Genomic DNA, 19,491 nt, shown 5'->3' with positions numbered 1-19,491 from the left:
TTTACCAAATTGTAGAGAATAGTAAGCTCTATAACTGGTATAAATCGCAATGTTTTAATGGTAATAGTAATAGAGATATGGAAGGTTAAATTTTGCTGGTTTTCAAATAGCTTCAAATTACAATCGCTTGTTTCTCTTTTCGTATTCATCAGAATTCAATGATTTCTTTACCAAATTGTAGAGAATAGTAAGCTCTATAACTGGTATAAATCGCAATGTTTTAATGGTAATAGTAATCAAGATATGGAAGGTTAAATTTTGCTGGTTTTCAAATAGCTTCACATTTCAATCGCTTGTTTCTCTTTTCGTATTCATCAGAATTCAATGATTTCTTTACCAAATTGTAGAGAATAGTAAGCTCTATAACTGGTATAAATCGCAATGTTTTAATGGTAATAGAAATCGAGATATGGAAGGTTAAATTTTGCTGGTTTTCAAATAGCTTCACATTTCAATCGCTTGTTTCTCTTTTCGTATTCATCAGAATTCAATGATTTCTTTACCAAATTGTAGAGAATAGTAAGCTCTATAACTGGTATAAATCGCAATGTTTTAATGGTAATAGTAATCGAGATATGGAAGGTTAAATTTTGCTGGTTTTCAAATAGCTTCAAATTACAATCGCTTGTTTCTCTTTTCGTATTCATCAGAATTCAATGATTTCTTTACCAAATTGTAGAGAATAGTAAGCTCTATAACTGGTATAAATCGCAATGTTTTAATGGTAATAGTAATCGAGATATGGAAGGTTAAATTTTGCTGGTTTTCAAATAGCTTCAAATTACAATCGCTTGTTTTTCTTTTCCTATTCATCAGAATTCAATGATTTCTTTACCAAATTGTAGAGAATAGTATGCTCTATAACTGGGATAAATCGCGATGTTTTAATTGTAATAGTAATCGAGATATGGAAGGGTTAAATTTGGTAGTTTTCAAATAGTTTCAAATTTCAATCGCTTGTTTCTCTTTTCGTATTCATCAGTATTCAATGATTTCTTTACCAAAATGTAGAGAATAGTATGCTCTATAACTGGGATAAATCGCGATGTTTTAATTGTAATAGCAATCGAGATATGGAAGGTTTAAATTTGGTAGTTTTCAAATAGTTTCAAATTTCAATCGCTTGTTTCTCTTTTCGTATTCATCAGAATTCAATGATTTCTTTACCATATTGTAGAGAATAGTATGCTCTATAACTGGTATAAATCGCAATGTATTAATGACAATAATAATCAATATTTAGAAGGTTAAATTTTGCTGGTTTCAATTAGTTTCAAATTACAATCGCTTGTTTCTCTTTTCGTATTCATCAGAATTCAATGATTTCTTTACCAAATTGTAGAGAATAGTAAGCTCTATAACTGGTATAAATCGCAATGTTTTAATGGTAATAGTAATCGAGATATGGAAGGTTAAATTTTGCTGGTTTTCAAATAGCTTCAAATTACAATCGCTTGTTTCTCTTTTCGTATTCATCAGAATTCAATGATTTCTTTACCAAATTGTAGAGAATAGTAAGCTCTATAACTGGTATAAATCGCAATGTTTTAATGGTAATAGTAATCGAGATATAGAAGGTTAAATTTTGCTGGTTTTCAAATAGCTTCAAATTACAATCGCTTGTTTCTCTTTTCGTATTCATCAGAATTCAATGATTTCTTTACCAAATTGTAGAGAATAGTAATCTCTATAACTGGTATAAATCGCAATGTTTTAATGGTAATAGTAATCGAGATATGGAAGGTTAAATTTTGCTGGTTTTCAAATAGCTTCACATTTCAATCGCTTGTTTCTCTTTTCGTATTCATCAGAATTCAATGATTTCTTTACCAAATTGTAGAGAATAGTAAGCTCTATAACTGGTATAAATCGCAATGTTTTAATGGTAATAGTAATCGAGATATGGAAGGTTAAATTTTGCTGGTTTTCAAATAGCTTCAAATTACAATCGCTTGTTTCTCTTTTCGTATTCATCAGAATTCAATGATTTCTTTACCAAATTGTAGAGAATAGTAGGCTCTATAACTGGTATAAATCGCAATGTTTTAATGGTAATAGTAATCAAGATATGGAAGGTTAAATTTTGCTGGTTTTCAAATAGCTTCAAATTACAATCGCTTGTTTCTCTTTTCGTATTCATCAGAATTCAATGATTTCTTTACCAAATTGTAGAGAATAGTAAGCTCTATAACTGGTATAAATCGCAATGTTTTAATGGTAATAGTAATCGAGATATGGAAGGTTAAATTTTGCTGGTTTTCAAATAGCTTCAAATTACAATCGCTTGTTTCTCTTTTCGTATTCATCAGAATTCAATGATTTCTTTACCAAATTGTAGAGAATAGTAAGCTCTATAACTGGTATAAATCGCAATGTTTTAATGGTAATAGTAATCGAGATATAGAAGGTTAAATTTTGCTGGTTTTCAAATAGCTTCAAATTACAATCGCTTGTTTCTCTTTTCGTATTCATCAGAATTCAATGATTTCTTTACCAAATTGTAGAGAATAGTAAGCTCTATAACTGGTATAAATCGCAATGTTTTAATGGTAATAGTAATCGAGATATGGAAGGTTAAATTTTGCTGGTTTTCAAATAGCTTCAAATTACAATCGCTTGTTTCTCTTTTCGTATTCATCAGAATTCAATGATTTCTTTACCAAATTGTAGAGAATAGTAGGCTCTATAACTGGTATAAATCGCAATGTTTTAATGGTAATAGTAATCAAGATATGGAAGGTTAAATTTTGCTGGTTTTCAAATAGCTTCAAATTACAATCGCTTGTTTCTCTTTTCGTATTCATCAGAATTCAATGATTTCTTTACCAAATTGTAGAGAATAGTAAGCTCTATAACTGGTATAAATCGCAATGTTTTAATGGTAATAGTAATCGAGATATGGAAGGTTAAATTTTGCTGGTTTTCAAATAGCTTCAAATTACAATCGCTTGTTTCTCTTTTCGTATTCATCAGAATTCAATGATTTCTTTACCAAATTGTAGAGAATAGTAAGCTCTATAACTGGTATAAATCGCAATGTTTTAATGGTAATAGTAATCGAGATATAGAAGGTTAAATTTTGCTGGTTTTCAAATAGCTTCAAATTACAATCGCTTGTTTCTCTTTTCGTATTCATCAGAATTCAATGATTTCTTTACCAAATTGTAGAGAATAGTAAGCTCTATAACTGGTATAAATCGCAATGTTTTAATGGTAATAGTAATAGAGATATGGAAGGTTAAATTTTGCTGGTTTTCAAATAGCTTCAAATTACAATCGCTTGTTTCTCTTTTCGTATTCATCAGAATTCAATGATTTCTTTACCAAATTGTAGAGAATAGTAAGCTCTATAACTGGTATAAATCGCAATGTTTTAATGGTAATAGTAATCAAGATATGGAAGGTTAAATTTTGCTGGTTTTCAAATAGCTTCACATTTCAATCGCTTGTTTCTCTTTTCGTATTCATCAGAATTCAATGATTTCTTTACCAAATTGTAGAGAATAGTAAGCTCTATAACTGGTATAAATCGCAATGTTTTAATGGTAATAGTAATCGAGATATGGAAGGTTAAATTTTGCTGGTTTTCAAATAGCTTCACATTTCAATCGCTTGTTTCTCTTTTCGTATTCATCAGAATTCAATGATTTCTTTACCAAATTGTAGAGAATAGTAAGCTCTATAACTGGTATAAATCGCAATGTTTTAATGGTAATAGTAATCGAGATATGGAAGGTTAAATTTTGCTGGTTTTCAAATAGCTTCAAATTACAATCGCTTGTTTCTCTTTTCGTATTCATCAGAATTCAATGATTTCTTTACCAAATTGTAGAGAATAGTAAGCTCTATAACTAGTATAAATCGCAATGTTTTAATGGTAATAGTAATCGAGATATGGAAGGTTAAATTTTGCTGGTTTTCAAATAGCTTCAAATTACAATCGCTTGTTTTTCTTTTCCTATTCATCAGAATTCAATGATTTCTTTACCAAATTGTAGAGAATAGTATGCTCTATAACTGGGATAAATCGCGATGTTTTAATTGTAATAGTAATCGAGATATGGAAGGGTTAAATTTGGTAGTTTTCAAATAGTTTCAAATTTCAATCGCTTGTTTCTCTTTTCGTATTCATCAGTATTCAATGATTTCTTTACCAAAATGTAGAGAATAGTATGCTCTATAACTGGGATAAATCGCGATGTTTTAATTGTAATAGCAATCGAGATATGGAAGGTTTAAATTTGGTAGTTTTCAAATAGTTTCAAATTTCAATCGCTTGTTTCTCTTTTCGTATTCATCAGAATTCAATGATTTCTTTACCATATTGTAGAGAATAGTATGCTCTATAACTGGTATAAATCGCGAAGTTTTAATGGTAATAGTAATCGAGATATGGAAGGTTTAAATTTTGCTGGTTTTCAAATAGCTTCAAATTTCAATCGCTTGTTTCTCTTTTCGTATTCATCAGAATTCAATGATTTCTTTAGCAAATTGTAGAGAATAGTAAGCTCTATAACTGGTATCAATCGCGAGTAAGCTCTATAAGTGGCATCAATATCAATGTTTTCGTCACAGTAGTTATTGGGATATTGTTGAAGGTTACTATAGTCTTTCAGGAACATAAACACACACGTGTACAAAGATATTATTTTTTAATATTTTTTAACAATAAATTGGTAAACAAATAATATACAAATAAAATAAAAAAATGAAAAGAAAAAACATTGAAATAAATTATTTATATTAACTTCATCTAAAATAAAGAAATCTATCTATTATTTGTTAACACTTCACTTGCTCTAAATTCAAAACAAAGTAGGTAATTTTAAATAATCGTATAATAATAATTCAATAACCTTTTCGATTGCTTTTTAAGTGGTGTGTTTCCCATTTTCAAATTCGAATTTTCACAGAGAAATACGAGGTTTGAGATGAGCTGTTGGGAGTAAAAAAGTGATGCTTTAAAGTTAATTTTATTTTTATGCCGGCCTAACTCAAAATTGATGGGCTTTGAGAGATAGTAAAACTGTATTATAATGTTTTAAGTTAAAAAATATATATTTTGAACGCCCTATTTCACTTCAAGCAATAAGCTGTAAAATTTTACTAAATATTCGTTGAATAAGCATTCAAATGTATTTTCAAGGTTAGGCTGCATAAAAATACAGAAAATAAAAAAATAAATAAAAAAATGAAATTATAGCGGAATAAGTAGGCAAGATAAGATTTGTATTCTTTCGTAACTTTCTATTTATTTTTATTGCTTATATTGGTTTTTGAGTCCAATCAATAATTTATCTCTAGTTTACAGCCTCTCTAACTTCTTTACCTGAAGTTTGTTCATACTTCAAACATTTCGAGACATATTAAGTTCTTACCGTAGAGTTCGTCAAAACGTTAAATCTAACTTACTAGGGAAGTAATATAATCGGTGGAGTCGTTTTCGGGAAAAAAAATTCAAAATATTGACGAATCTATGCAATAAAATCGCACTTCTGTTCAGTCGATTTTTTTCTTTTTTTTTAAATCGGAATTTTGCCCCAAATTTTTATTCTAAATAAAATTATATAGAAGGCCTTGGCAGTACAGTATACAAAATTGAGACCTTGGAGGTATGCATAACCAGATGATTACAAGATTCTTTTCCAAAAAAAAAAATCGAATCCCTTAATCGATTTTCCAGGAATACTTTTATTAAAAATTATGGATCTACTCGTACACACTTTTAAACACCACGTACAAAGAAGATCGTTTCAAGACGACACATTCCTATTGTCAGATTTTGATCAAAACCTTAATATGGTTGCAAAAAAACATTTTTTAAAAACCACTTTTCTGAATCAGGTGATCTCTAAGCGGATATAGCTGGTGTAAACTCCAAAAAAAAATCTAAAATCTGCACCATTACAATGCCTTCTATATCGTACCACTTATTCACTTTCATGTATTAATGAGACTTCATATATAGATGCACATTGCATAATTATCTCGTATAAAATATATGTGAAAAAGACATGAATATTTGAAAATCATTAATTGACGAATATTTTAAAAGATTTGACAGCTTATTCTCAAAAACATTATACTGTTGATGAATTTATTTCAAATTTACAAATTGATATTATTTCTTTTAGACAAAATGACATCATCAACTAATGAATCATTTATTTAATCGATTAATCGATTAATATAATTACATTTTTTTATATCGCAAATTTACCAAATGTTTATGGGGAAATAAAATACGTAAAGCATTGAAAACTTTTCTGAAACAGCTGTTTTTTTTTTTTCTTTTTTTCAAAAAAAGTTGTTTAAAATCGTAGCATGTTTTATATTAACTTAATTAATACAGATGGCATTGCATAATTTACCTTCTTTCTGTTTATTTATAGGAAGGGATGGAATGGATTGCACAAACTGTTGGAAGCAAGAAATAGTTAAAAGTCTTAAACAAGGAGCATTTCGTCTTTAAAAAATATTCATTACTGAATCTTCGCATCGCACACTCATCTAAGAAAGCATAAAAGAAAAGAAAAGAAAGAATTTTCTTGAACTATGTATACTTGGAAATTTTGAAAAACTAATATACGCACCAATAGTATTAGGATTTCGAGCAATATAATTGATAAAATAATATTGCAAATTTAAATATGAAATATATATAAAAAAAAAGTTATATATTTTTTTAAAAAACATTTTTTTAAATCTACTTGATATTTTACAAATTGTTTCATATATAAAAGAAAAATGTTGCACGCGTCACTTACGATATCGTATTTATTATTACATACTTTTGTAAGTAATGAAAACGTTCAAATTTACAAATTATCAAAAATTGAACAAAAGTGTAGCGAGAAACGAAACTAATACCAACATTAAGTCATTTTATAAAATTACACATCGATAAATATTAATTTAGTAAAACACAAGTTGGTAGACTTGGAACGAATTAAGTCAGCATTAGTTAGTTACAAACTGACGTTCACCAATGAGGCTATTTTTATTAATAATATAAACAATTGAACTATTTTTTTTTTGTTATTCCTAAATTGTTTTAATTTATTCTACCACAATTTTTTTGTTTACAGTTCATTGTGAGCATATTCTGTTGTAAATCTGTTATCCTCTTCATGGAATCCCATGCAATCGGCTGGAAATTCAGTCTGGAAGGTCAAACACAAATATTGTTAAACAAAAAAAAAAAACATTTAAATGAGAAAAAAGAGCAATACACTCAAGTTGTAAGCCAAGTATTTGTACAAGAAAACAACGTTGACCTTTCAATTCAGTCTATTTATAGGTTATGTTTGATGATCTATCAGAATGTTTACTTAGCCGAATTCCGTAAACTCCTGAAAAGCGTTGAGAGGCTTTTCATTTACCCCTACTACTTGTGTTACGCTATGCCGTTCTCTAGAGAATGTCTAGGAAAACTGAGGAGCTAACAGTCCAGGAATTCTCCACTTTACAGCCTACCCAGATATTCTAGAGAATACTCGCATAAATTAAAAGAAACGCATGATTCTACGGATACAGAAGGGTATATTTAGGTCCCACTCCAAGGCTCTCCAGGATGTTCCAGGAAGAGTTGGTTAGTAATGGCTGCCCCCTTCCAGATATCCACTCCAGGATATTATTTGAAGGATTCGACTAATGTGCATATTTTAATCGAAATAATAACGAATACATTTTGTATTCAATGGGTTTATTATTGATAACAAAAATTTCAACTAACGGATGAAAATGTATTTATTGTACGAATCCTTCGTAGTTTCTAGTCCAAAAGCTGCCTCGCTCCTAGGATCATCCAGAAGCTGGTTCCCCAAAATTATGGGTGTCAATAGGAGCCTCAGAATTCCCTTACTATCGCACCTTTCTCCAAAGACTCTTCTTTGGAAAATATGGTGAATGCTTGAGAGTGTGAACACCCTTCCAATCCCTTGTAGCTACCCCATAAGATAAGATTCTAATAGGGCGGCCCTTAAGGCCTACGCTACTGCGACCCCTTTGTATCTATTGTGGCTCCCCTTCTCTAGAGCTTGCCCTCCAGATCCGTCCGTTTAATCAGACTCTTAATTCTGGAGAGCGACTCTTGGGTAAAGCTCTCAAGGCCTTGGTGTTTTCTCCCCGAGAAGTAACATCTTCAGCCCAGACACAGCACGTACAGTGCCGTTTCCTCCTCTTCCTGACAGAACCTACAAAGGCTATTATCTGCCAAGCCCATAGAGTAGAGAATATATTAAATTAGGGCGGCCCCAAGGCCTACGCCACCTGCGACCCCTTTGGATCTATTGTGGCTCCCTTCACTCTAAAGCTCACCCTCCAGATCTGTCCTTTTGATCAGACTCTTAATTCTGGAGAGAGACTCCACAGGTAAAGCTCTCAAGGCCTTGGTTTTTCCTCCCCGAGAAGTGACATCCTTAGCCCAGACAAGCCCCAAGGTACCTCTTGCTCTATAAAGAAGAAGAAAATTAAGAATCCGAAAAACAGTTTCAACGTAGAGTAGTAATTTAAAATGCTTTAAAAAAAACATTATTAATGACTACTAATGAAACATAATATGTTTCACATCATCATATTATGATTAGTAAGTTGAATAACGAAACATGTTGGAGCCTTAAAATGACTAAAAAACTTGTTAAATTATTTTAGTCATTGTGTATTTCTAAACAGAATTTTCCGTCCATAATTTAAGAGAAATTTAAAATGTATCAATAAATATATTTAATTAATTGAACCCAGTTTTTAAAATAAATAATCCTAATACATCTTTAAGCCATTCAACAATGATGCAGGAAGTGAATAATTTTTTTAAAAAAATTAAGAGCAAAGTGAACACTCCGGAAATATAAAAATGGTGGGGATTTTGGGTAGAAGATTTCTGTGATGACTGGGTCTGACCCACAGGAAGGACGTACCTTCTCTCCTAGATGGCTTTTATGGGATGTAATACACGAAATTTAGAGAACATTTGGAGGTCTTTAAGATGAAAATAACTTCAAAAATATATTACTAAATTTGAGCTGTTTTTTAAAAGTTTGTCTGCACACTTACACAATTTGAATTACATTGTTTATAGCATTATTTTTTGGCAAAAAAATTAAAATTTTCTCGCAGCATTTGCTCCGAGTTACAAGCTCTGCAGTTACAGCACAAAAGCTTTTCTTTTTTTAACTATCCATATTAAATACCATTTCCGACATCTCGCAGAGGATGTACTGAACTCTCAGTTGGAATGATTGTGTGTAAGGTTGACAAAATATTGATGGAGGATTGATTTTGATTGAATCAGTCAAGAAAAATATCAGCCCGATTGAACGTGTAAAGCATTGACTGTTCATGATTCCCTTGTTCATTACTAACAAGCAATGTTAACTATGAATCCTAAAATTCAGACGTAAAAACTCGGGATCTATCAAAATTAATGGTTACTCTAGGACAGTTCTTGAAAATTCATTGGTGTACTTGATGGGTATTTCCAAGCATTTGTGTAAACGAGAAGATCCTTTTCCCGATCCTAGGATTTCAAAGTAGAATTAGACTAGGAAGGGATTCTCCTTCTGGCGACTAAAATGGAGGCGCTACCTTACCGGAAAAGGGAAGCCATGTGGATCTCTTTTAAGTCGCGATGCGCTGCGATCATACATAAACCTCGATTTTAACTCGGAAATTATATGAAACTGAATTAGAATTGCAAATTCTAATTATTAAATTACACTTTTCAATTTCAATTATTTTTTCGATTAAACGAAAAGAAATTTATTAACTTTCTGTAAATAAAAATACCGCTAAACAAAATCATAAATTTAAATTCGTTAAAAAAGAATTAAGAAATTCATTTTATCTAAATAAAAAGTATTTTAATTAAAAACTCCAAGTGTTATTTGTTTTATCATCTTAACTATTTTTTGTTTTGATGCATGATTTAAGATTATAATTGTTGGACGCCATGATTAATGATGAATCTTTAATAGCGGCCCTCAAAAGTTATTTCATTGTAAATTAACAAAACAAAATTAATATCTGGCATACCTGACAATCATAATTCTCCACCACTGCGTCGTACAGCGACAGGAACGAACTTCCCGTCTGTCCGGATAGGAACCACGCTGATACAATGCTGCACAGGAATTAAAAAACAAATTAAACACTTCTATACATATTTGTATAAACATTATGGAGTTTGTAATAACTACGGGACGATAATAAAATGAGAAATTTGAAATGAAGCTTTTTGCTCTCAAATTATTTTTTCTTAGAACACTTATTGAAATAAAAGTTATAGATTAAAGTGTCATGCGCAAACAGAAGTTCAGAAAAATTGAGTTTGCCACTTACGAAAAAGTGAAAAATCATTAACGGTTCTTCTACTCGAAGAATTGTTCCATATCCACTTACCTTGCAGCTTTAGTGACCACAGGTCTCACAGTATATCGACGGGCATTCACTCCCGGCCTGTTCAGCACGCATAACAAATATTTGTCACACCTATGATGTTTCACCGTGTACTTATGCGCTTGCCAGACACGCAATATACCCTCCAGTACTTCCTGATTGATCATATCCGCTAGTTTGTCCTCAGTTTCTCGGATAGAATTTGTGGAAACAGCAGCACCTCCTCGGCCAACGCCAACCAGATCCTGGGGTTTTAAAATAATGATAAAATTGATTCATGAATCTCAAAATGTTGAACTCTTTGAAACGAGTCAACATCTGAGATTATTGGCTCCAAGGGGATTTTTATCAGTGGGCATTGCTAGTAGTGCGAGACAGTAACGTCATTGAAATCAAAATCTTTATACTAAACTGATTAATGAAATAATGTTGGATTTAAGTCTAAAACCGGTCAGCGATACAATAAACATGCGCACAATTACGAATAAAAACGAAGATATCCAGCGCTGCCAACCTAACCACATTTTCAAATATCATTTAATTTATCTAAATATAATATTGTGAAAAAAGATAAATATATATATATTCTTCCATTTTAATAATGTTTAAAACGTTTTCTTCTAATTTTTTAATTTGCAAAGAATTCGATCAGATCCTCAAAACTTTATCTTAATGAGATAAGGCATTCAGCCAGCCATGTTGCATAATTGTTCTGTAGTGAGTTAATTAATTAAATTTGGATCCGATGTAAGTTCCGGTTTGGCAAATTTTCCACATGTCTTCCACAAGCAACTGCTTATTTGTTGATCCCCCCTGTGTCCTCTCTGTACACCATAAATTAAAGATTTAGAGGATTATAGATAGAGGACGACATTCTATGTCTAAAAACCTGGTGATCCAGCTGTTCAGAGTGTTATTATGGTTGGTTAATAATACCGCTGAAATTTTGAGAAAAACTTTCGAAAATGATGAGCAAAACTATCTTATTAGTATTTATTGTTGTTGATGTTTGTTTTCGACATTTTCTACATAAAAATATATCTGACTTATTGTTCGAGTGACTATAATTATATTATTTTAAAATCTTTTAAACTTGAATTTTGCAAATTTTCAGATGACTCTTGCCCATTCCCCCCCCCCCGCACACTAAATGCTGTTCAGATGCACTATCTCACCTTAACGAGTAACACAAAAAAAATTACACTTACGTATAACAAAGATAAAATCACTTACATTAAAATATTTAGCCGCTGGTCTTATATATTTTGCTGAATCCACGGTCATTCCAAAATTTCTTTGGCAAAATAAATCAATAACTCGTATCAATGATTCTTCAAACGGTTGGCCTTTGATGAACAGTTCGTTGGGTTTATAACCTTGGCTACGTAACATTGTGTTAATAAATGATGCTGTATTCGATGCATATCTGTAATTTTTTTTTTTTTAAAGAAATTAATATAAAATTTTTGTACAAGATTGTTTGCAATATAAGTTCAAGGGAATGGAGAAGATTTTGGACACTACCAATGTAGCCGTAAAAATGTAATTGCTAACTAAAAACGGGGCAACATCTTCGGATTCCAACACTAGATCTATCTTATCTACACAGGTATTCTAAGAAAGACATTCATTCCTCTTTTTGTAGAAGGAAAGGAAAAAAAAATCACTCAAGAGCCCCAAGGTCAAGTCAGATCTGAGTTATGAATGACGACATTAATGGTAACATCCCGGCAAGGGCGGGCGGGCCACTGACCCCAAATATCCCGTTACCTTATGCCGATCCAGGTACATTTGCTTTCTTTCTATATTTTAAAACCATTCCCAGGAATGCTATCACAATTTTTTGAATATTTAGGATTTTGTTTGTTATTAAAAAAAAATCTATTGTGTTAACAAAGAATAGGTTGGTTATTACGCTTTTAAAACAACAAGTAATTGTCAGCCATTAAGTACGGTTCATTAATTACAAACAGCATACAAAGAAAATAACTCGACCATAATATAAACTTATTGAATTGTATAATAAAATAAGTTTAACAATACACAGTAAAAAGGAAAATGACGCTAATCTAGAAAATGACAATAGAAGGTAATAAAACCAAAATATCCAATAAAGTTTACTAATATAATTAACATAAACATTGAAATATAATAATAATAATAATAATAATTTTTTATTTGCTTTTGAAGGTACATCTTCTTTGCAGAGGAGTCTGACAATATACACATAGTTGTACAAAATAAATGATTATCCTTGTGAAATTACAGAAATAATAATAAAATAGAAAAAGAAAAATAAAGTAATACGTAACTTAAAATACTAGTTTAATAATATTGTGGAGATGTAGAGTAAAAGTTGAACGGTTGGACTAATGGTAATGAGTGACTACGAGCAATTTAAAATTCGGTAGTAGTGGTATCAAAAAATAACACATTTATGAAACGTCTTACAAACACTGTTCAGTTAATGTTTATTAAATCAAATGTTCAGTCAGCTTGACCTAAAACTATCTGAATTGCTTTGGTTTTTTTCTCAATAGCCTTTAGCGAAAAATGGTAGATATCGTTAATTTGTTCAATAGTTTTGATAGTTAATAGAGATTCCAGGGGACTGGTATCATTCAAATATTTACTAATAAGTTTTTCCCGAATTGAGTTAAAAAACGGACAATTGACAATAAAATGTGATAGACTATCTGAGCTGTTAGTGAAACAGGTATTACAACACTTTTCAGGATAAAATTTACATTTGTTTCCTTTAATAGACAATGTAGGGAACTTGCAGCTAGCCAGGCGAATTTGAGCAATCAGTCTTAATTTATTGATGTGAACTTTAAAAAGTAGGTAATTTTCACCGATATTAAAAGTGCTAATATTTCTAAAATAACTGTTAAAATTAGAATGAATAGCGGCATTCACATCTTTGCTTAAACAATGGTTTTTAAACTGTTCTTTTAAGTTGAGCATATTTTCTTTTAGAGTAAAACTGGATTGTGAGAACCAGACATCCTGAGCTCCAATGGTAACTAGCTGGTCTCTAAGCGAGCGTACCCAATTAAAACGTATAACTCTGTTATCAATCAGTCTGAAGAGCTCTAAATAACACGCCCTCTGTAAACAGTCATCCGACATAGTGAGAATCTTATACCAGTAATTCAGCATTCTGTCGAACACAAGAGATCTTAAACTAATGCAGCCCGCCTCCAGTCGCACAAAATGATTCGGAGTATTTTGTGGGAGACGCAGTAAGGTTTTAAAAAACCTCAACTGTACTCTCTCCACAATTTCCACATAATGAGGGGCCCAGACCTCAGAACAGTAAAGCAGTATAGTAGAAACAATCGATTTGTAAAGAAGTATCTTGGGTCCCCATTCATCTGATTTATAGTAAGAAAGCATCTGCATTACCCTGGGTATCGCAATAAGGCCTTTCACGGTAAAATGATCCGACGCTACTTTAAATTTGCCCGAACTGGAAACGGGGACACCTAAATAAACAAATGATTTTGCGCCTTGGAGTTGCACGTTGCAATATGTCAGAGTCTTTACTTTTATACGGGGCGATTTTTGAAAGGGAACAATAACGGTTTTTGAGGTGTTTACGGTTAGGTCATTTAATTGGCAGTATTTTTCTAACAACTTAAGTTTAGATTGGGCATCTTTCCATGAGTATGCCGCAATGACAATGTCATCGGCATACATGAGGAGTAACAGGTCTATTCTGCTGTTAATGCGTATCCCTTCTGCTCCATTATCCCGAAAAAACTGAATAATGTCGCTGATAAAAAGAGTGAACAGTAAAGGGCTTAAAGTTTCGCCCTGAAGCACTCCTTTGGAGGGAGAGATCGGGTTTGAAAGCACATTATCTTTAGAGACCATAATCCTAATTCTGCTGTAAAGTTGACTCATTAGCCTAATAAGTTTAGCACTAACCCCTATGCAATGGAGCTTTGCCCACAGTTTATCGTGAGAAACAGAATCGAATGCTTTATGAAAGTCAACGAATATCAGAAAGAGGCGACTTTTTTCTTTCCTCAGGTTAATGTTAATAGCAGAAGTAACAGTAAATATAGCATCCGTGCAGCCTCTGCCAGCCCTAAAGCCCATTTGTTCATCTGGCAGAATCTTGTTAAATTCGGCCCAGGCAGTCATTGAAATATTTCAAAATAGGAAATTTCCCAATAAATATTATCTTTAAACTTACTATTATTTTCGAAAAAAGAACAAGAATGAAATTATAGACGTTAAAAGACGAAAGGTGAGAAATATTTGGTCCCTAATCGAATTTTACTTGAAAAAGGTTTCATTTTAAAGTAACTAATATTTTTGGAAAAACTAAAATTATGAGACCTGTCACGAAAAATCTTATGAAATTGATAAAACAATACAGCAAAATAGTTGTTCCGAAGAACCAATTTCAACAAAAACAATATTGCGGAAACTTAGTTGAATTTGAAATTTCTACTTACAACGGAACATGCATTTGAACCAAAAGAAAGAGAAATCATTGGTAAAAACCACTTTTCCATTTGGATCGGGTCCTCAAATCGGATAATTCCTGAGGAATTTTAAAATCTGTGGGTATAAATACCTTCTCTTGCAGAAAGTAAAAGTAAACATTGAATTCAAAATAATCGAAGAAGAACACTTTTCAAAGAAATCGTATTTTTAAAAAAAAGTGGCTATCAATAGATGAAATCGATTATTTTGATCATGGCGTAAAACTTACTGACAGTCGCTTGAGGGTATCTAAAAAAAAAAATGTATAACTTTTGACCTAAATGTACCATTTCATGTATGAGCTGGAGATTTCACTTATATAAAAATACAAAAAAACTTTATTCTCTAAGAACTGCTTTTTTTAGCCGAAACTTATAACCCGATATTTTTGGTCGAAAATCGATATTGAAAATTTCAATAAGATCGAAATATTCCCTCCTCTTACCGGTATTTTCTGTTAACACATATCTTTTAATTGTCCAAACATGAAAACAATAAAGAAATAAAAATATAGTCAATTACTTTTGGAAAAAAAAACAAAGCAATTTTTTTAGCAATTGGATAAAAAAGTTTGTTGGCATAAAGTTGAAGGTGAATAACCTGTTCTGGATGGTCATGGACATGCAACTATGATCAGCTGACTAGTATTTAAAAAAGACGCCACCTGACGCCCAACACGCAACCTTCAGTGGCAGCGAAGAGTAAAGCTGTTCAGGGCACGGTCAAGGTTTATTAGATGGCAGGAATCAGATTAATATTTACGGGAAAATATAACAAAAATTTGATATGAAGGCACAAACACAACTTTGGGGCCCCCCAACGTTGAAATTTTTTTTTATAACTATGTGGCAGTGATTATTTCTGGGCGGATTATTTTTTGTTAAAGGGGTTACGGGAGAGTGAGAGAGAGAATAAACACTTGCAGCAAAAATACGCCTCGTGTCACAATACTGTGTCAACAGATACAATTGAAAAGAGTGCATTTAGCATCATATCATATCAGTTAGGATACAAGGCTACGTAGTTGGCAAATCATCAAATAAATGTTACAAAATCATTTGTAGTGGGAGACTAATTAGCTTTGAAATTTCAAGATTTAAAAAAAACTTGAAAAACACACCGGTATTTTCCTGATCCATGATAGGTCAGTTATAAAATTGATTAACAAATAGAAAGGCTACAAAATTACAAGATCAATGAAGTTTTGTAAGTTATTACGCACTCAGCTGTTTAACTGCAGAGAAGCGCGTAATAAAGGGGCATCAACAGAACCGGTAACGTGAAGCACTTGGAAATAGTTTGTTTTCCCCCACCTATTTTTAGCTTCTAACCACACACCTTCTCACAGAATTCTGTACCCCAAATAATAGATCAAAAAACTAATCAACACAAACCTTTTCTGCATACCAGGATCAGCCAGCTGTTTGACGTACTCCATGACGAACGCCACCATGGATTTCAACCATTTTTTACGAAACTGATGGTTTTCCAAACTGCGCACGGCTGCCTCTAACCTTAGCCTACCTTCGGGTCCGTTGAACAGGCCAAGTATTTGACCGAGACCGCTCTTCTCCCAGATCTCTCCCCATGCACCGGACGATTTCAGCGCTTCCCAGATTTGTTGGATCACCGTTGGCAATAGGCTGGTTAATCTATCAAATTGTTCATGGCCCTAGAAAACAATTTATTAATATAATATACAAATGATGGTTTTGGCTTATTTCGACCGTTGTTCATAGATGATTTTTGGCGAATATCGTGGTGCGGTCTTAAATAAAAACAACTTTTTTGCTTTATACCAACGTTTCGGCAATTGTTACTACCTTCTTCAGGGTATTATAAAAATAAGTTTGTGAAGTTTAATGTAGAGCTACGAGTATATCATCATAACAACAGTTATTCATAGTAAAAATCATAGTATACAAAACTTAGGATTCAAGATTTAAAAACTATGATTATTTCATTAATGCATGCAGAAGTACGCAGTGGACTAACCATAAAACTACAGTTCAACTGTAAAACTGAAATCATCAGTTGCAATGGTTTTCGAGTAAGTTGCAAATAACAAAAGTAGTGTGACCACTCACACGACTTCCCTTAGTCGATCTTCGAGCTGCTGAGATATTCAAATGCCTTAAAGCGCACAAACGAAATGAAATATCCTTTCAGTAAAGCAGAAATTACGTTGTTTTTTATCTTTTATTTACTGGGGACAGAGGTAACCGAAAATAAACCTTCTCCCTAAGTAGGAAGACCAACTGCTTTAAATTCCAACAACTATATTGCTACATTCTTGCACGTCTTAGCAGATGACAATGATTTTTATGTTTATGTAAGGAATCGATTAAAGTTTGCTAAGAAGCATTGAATTGAAATTATGTAATTCCACTTATTCAATTAAATTAATTAAAAAACAAAATGAGATAAAAGTTATTTATCAGAAACAGCATCAAAAACTTAAACGTCAGTCCAAACTTGTAAGAACCGGGTTTGTACTTACTCCACTTTTAAGGTACTTAAATCGTCAGCATTTTCTATCCTGACTGTGGAAGATATCCGGAATTCAATTTCTCTTATTACCAGCTCATTTGATCGAAAACAAAGGGCATAAAGAGAAGTATCTTGAATATACTTCAATATTCGACTTAACTAAGGGACTAATGCTGGCTACAGGTACTTAACTGTGGGAAGTGTGACTTCATTTCGCAGCGGCAACGAAAGTGAGATAAGATAAAACCATTAACAGTCATTTTCAGGAAGACTTAAAAATAATAATTTCCTTGAAAAAGGAAGGGAAATAAAGCATGCATTAATGTTCAGTAAATTTGTTATTTACGAATGATTTTGAACGGCAACTTAACGTCACCACTCATAGGACACTAAATTTTTTAAATTGATATGAAGTTAAAGTATCTATTATTATTATTATAAGGCGATGAGCCCATTAAAAATGGTACTTTGTTCAAAAGCCTGCCTCATCCTAAGAGCTCTAAAATGAATTTAATAGGGAAAATATTTCAGATTAAGGCAACGGATCAATAAGTAATCGCCTATTTTTTCAAGCGGGGCTTAACGTCCATCTACCGTGGACGGAGGCGACTAGCAAACATACTTTACTGTAAATTTCTCATATTAACCATCAAATAAAATCCAAGGCCTAAGACCGGGGAATCGAACCCACTAAACCAACAATACATCTTAGCTTTGCAGGTAGTTTTCAACTAGCAATGATCGCACCTCAGGAGACCTTCATTGGTTACGATATTGCCACTGCGCAACGGATCAACATGTATACAGATTAACAAGTTTCAATCGAAAAAATCGATTAAGTAAGTCTCATTTCCGGATGATCAATGTCAAAAAGCATCTTGTCAAGTAGCACCTAATATAAATGTAGAATTTGAACTTTTTCTAGTTATGATTATAATGAATGATTTGAGGGTGTCACCTGCACACGCCTAAGACAGATTTGTGAAACCTCAGTTAAGTGTAACCGTCACTGAGCTAGGAGGAGTTGAGTTCGAGGAGTTTATTAATCCCAAGACCGAGACCGCTTTTCTCCCATAGTTATATTGGGGATGTTTGTATTCCAGCAAGGAGGGATGCTGTTTCCTTAAGAAGTGGCCAGTTCATTCTTCCTCCTACAAGGGGAAGCTTTAAACAAACTACCTCACCGTATGTAACAGAAACGTGATGAATCAATTCACTTATGATGGTTGAAAATCAAGAATTTGTCCTAGTTAAAACAAAACTGGTTGCACTAATAAGATTTAGATATTTAGTAGATATTGATAGTCTTCCGGAAAAGGTGGTTCACTTCTCACTTATGTAGGTTATACTACCGAGAGCTAGTATGTATGACTAAGAGTTACGTTCCGAGAACATAGTTCCGTTATTGCTTAATAACAAATAAAGATCAACAGAGTTGAGATTTGTAGAAAAAAAGGATGAGCTACAAGTTGAAGATCGTTAATATAAGATTTATGATAAATTACCTCAACATCTTCCAAAGAAGGATCTTCGGAATGTTTATGTCCCTGTTGTTGAAGGAGTAACGGTGCTAAAGATGCGATCAAATCCAACGGACCACTCCCGCCGCCATCATTACTATTTTCATTTCCATCATTACCACTAACTTGTTCTAACATTCCAGCTAACAACGAAGGATCCAAACCTTTAATCAATGAACTGGCCAACCCACCAATATCACCAGCTTCTTTACTTCCAGCATTCTGCATCAATAGCCTAGCCGCTTCAAACAGTGGACTGTCATGTTCGGAACACAAACCATAATTAGTGGTCAACAAAAGAAATAACACTGCGTAGTACATTTCTACGTATTACAAAAAAGATATACCGGTACCCCCAAAACCCTAACTCTTAGACTATCACACACTTACAACAAACTGACTTCACTAACTTCTTGGACGATTTCAAATACAATTACTAAAAGACGTCTTCCCCTTCCATGTCCACCTGCTGCACTAGCGACACCTGTCTTCAATCTACGCAACTGCTAAGAGTAAAGATAAAAATTAATTGTAAAGGTATCACTATTATCCACTGCTTGTGTTTCATATTCTTAAAAATTTATAA

The 19,491-nt window shown here is 32.5% G+C and overlaps 2 protein-coding genes and 1 pseudogene across 3 annotated transcripts in view; 1 reads left to right on the top strand and 2 right to left on the bottom strand.

Annotated features, from left to right (window-relative positions):
• Positions 1-6,676, top strand: part of LOC141446704 (ADP-ribosylation factor-like protein 3) — a 90,704-nt gene extending 84,028 nt beyond the window's left edge. For both annotated transcript variants that reach the window (XM_074113398.1, XM_074113399.1), the window contains exon 4: positions 6,393-6,676. In XM_074113398.1, the coding sequence (XP_073969499.1) occupies positions 6,393-6,437 (45 nt within the window). In that variant the 3' untranslated portion in view covers positions 6,438-6,676. The remainder of the gene's footprint in view (positions 1-6,392) is intronic.
• On the bottom strand, positions 4,636-19,435 carry LOC141446702 (uncharacterized). The gene is made up of 6 exons (XM_074113396.1): positions 18,891-19,435; positions 16,290-16,567; positions 11,629-11,821; positions 10,399-10,640; positions 10,033-10,120; positions 4,636-7,163 (listed from the first exon to the last, which is right to left on the bottom strand). Exons 1-6 carry the CDS (start codon positions 19,224-19,226, stop codon positions 7,083-7,085), a joined length of 1,218 nt encoding a protein of 405 aa, XP_073969497.1. The 5' UTR covers positions 19,227-19,435; the 3' UTR covers positions 4,636-7,082.
• LOC141447657 (U4 spliceosomal RNA) lies at positions 18,096-18,177 on the bottom strand (annotated as a pseudogene).
• Positions 19,436-19,491: the final 56 nt, after the last annotated feature.

Source organism: Rhodnius prolixus, unplaced genomic scaffold, assembly GCF_049639745.1.
Source record: "Rhodnius prolixus isolate KJV_2025 unplaced genomic scaffold, Rpr scaffold_7, whole genome shotgun sequence".
In the NCBI taxonomy this organism is placed as follows: Eukaryota; Metazoa; Arthropoda; class Insecta; order Hemiptera; family Reduviidae; genus Rhodnius; species Rhodnius prolixus.
This window is presented reverse-complemented; position numbering and strand designations above follow the sequence as displayed.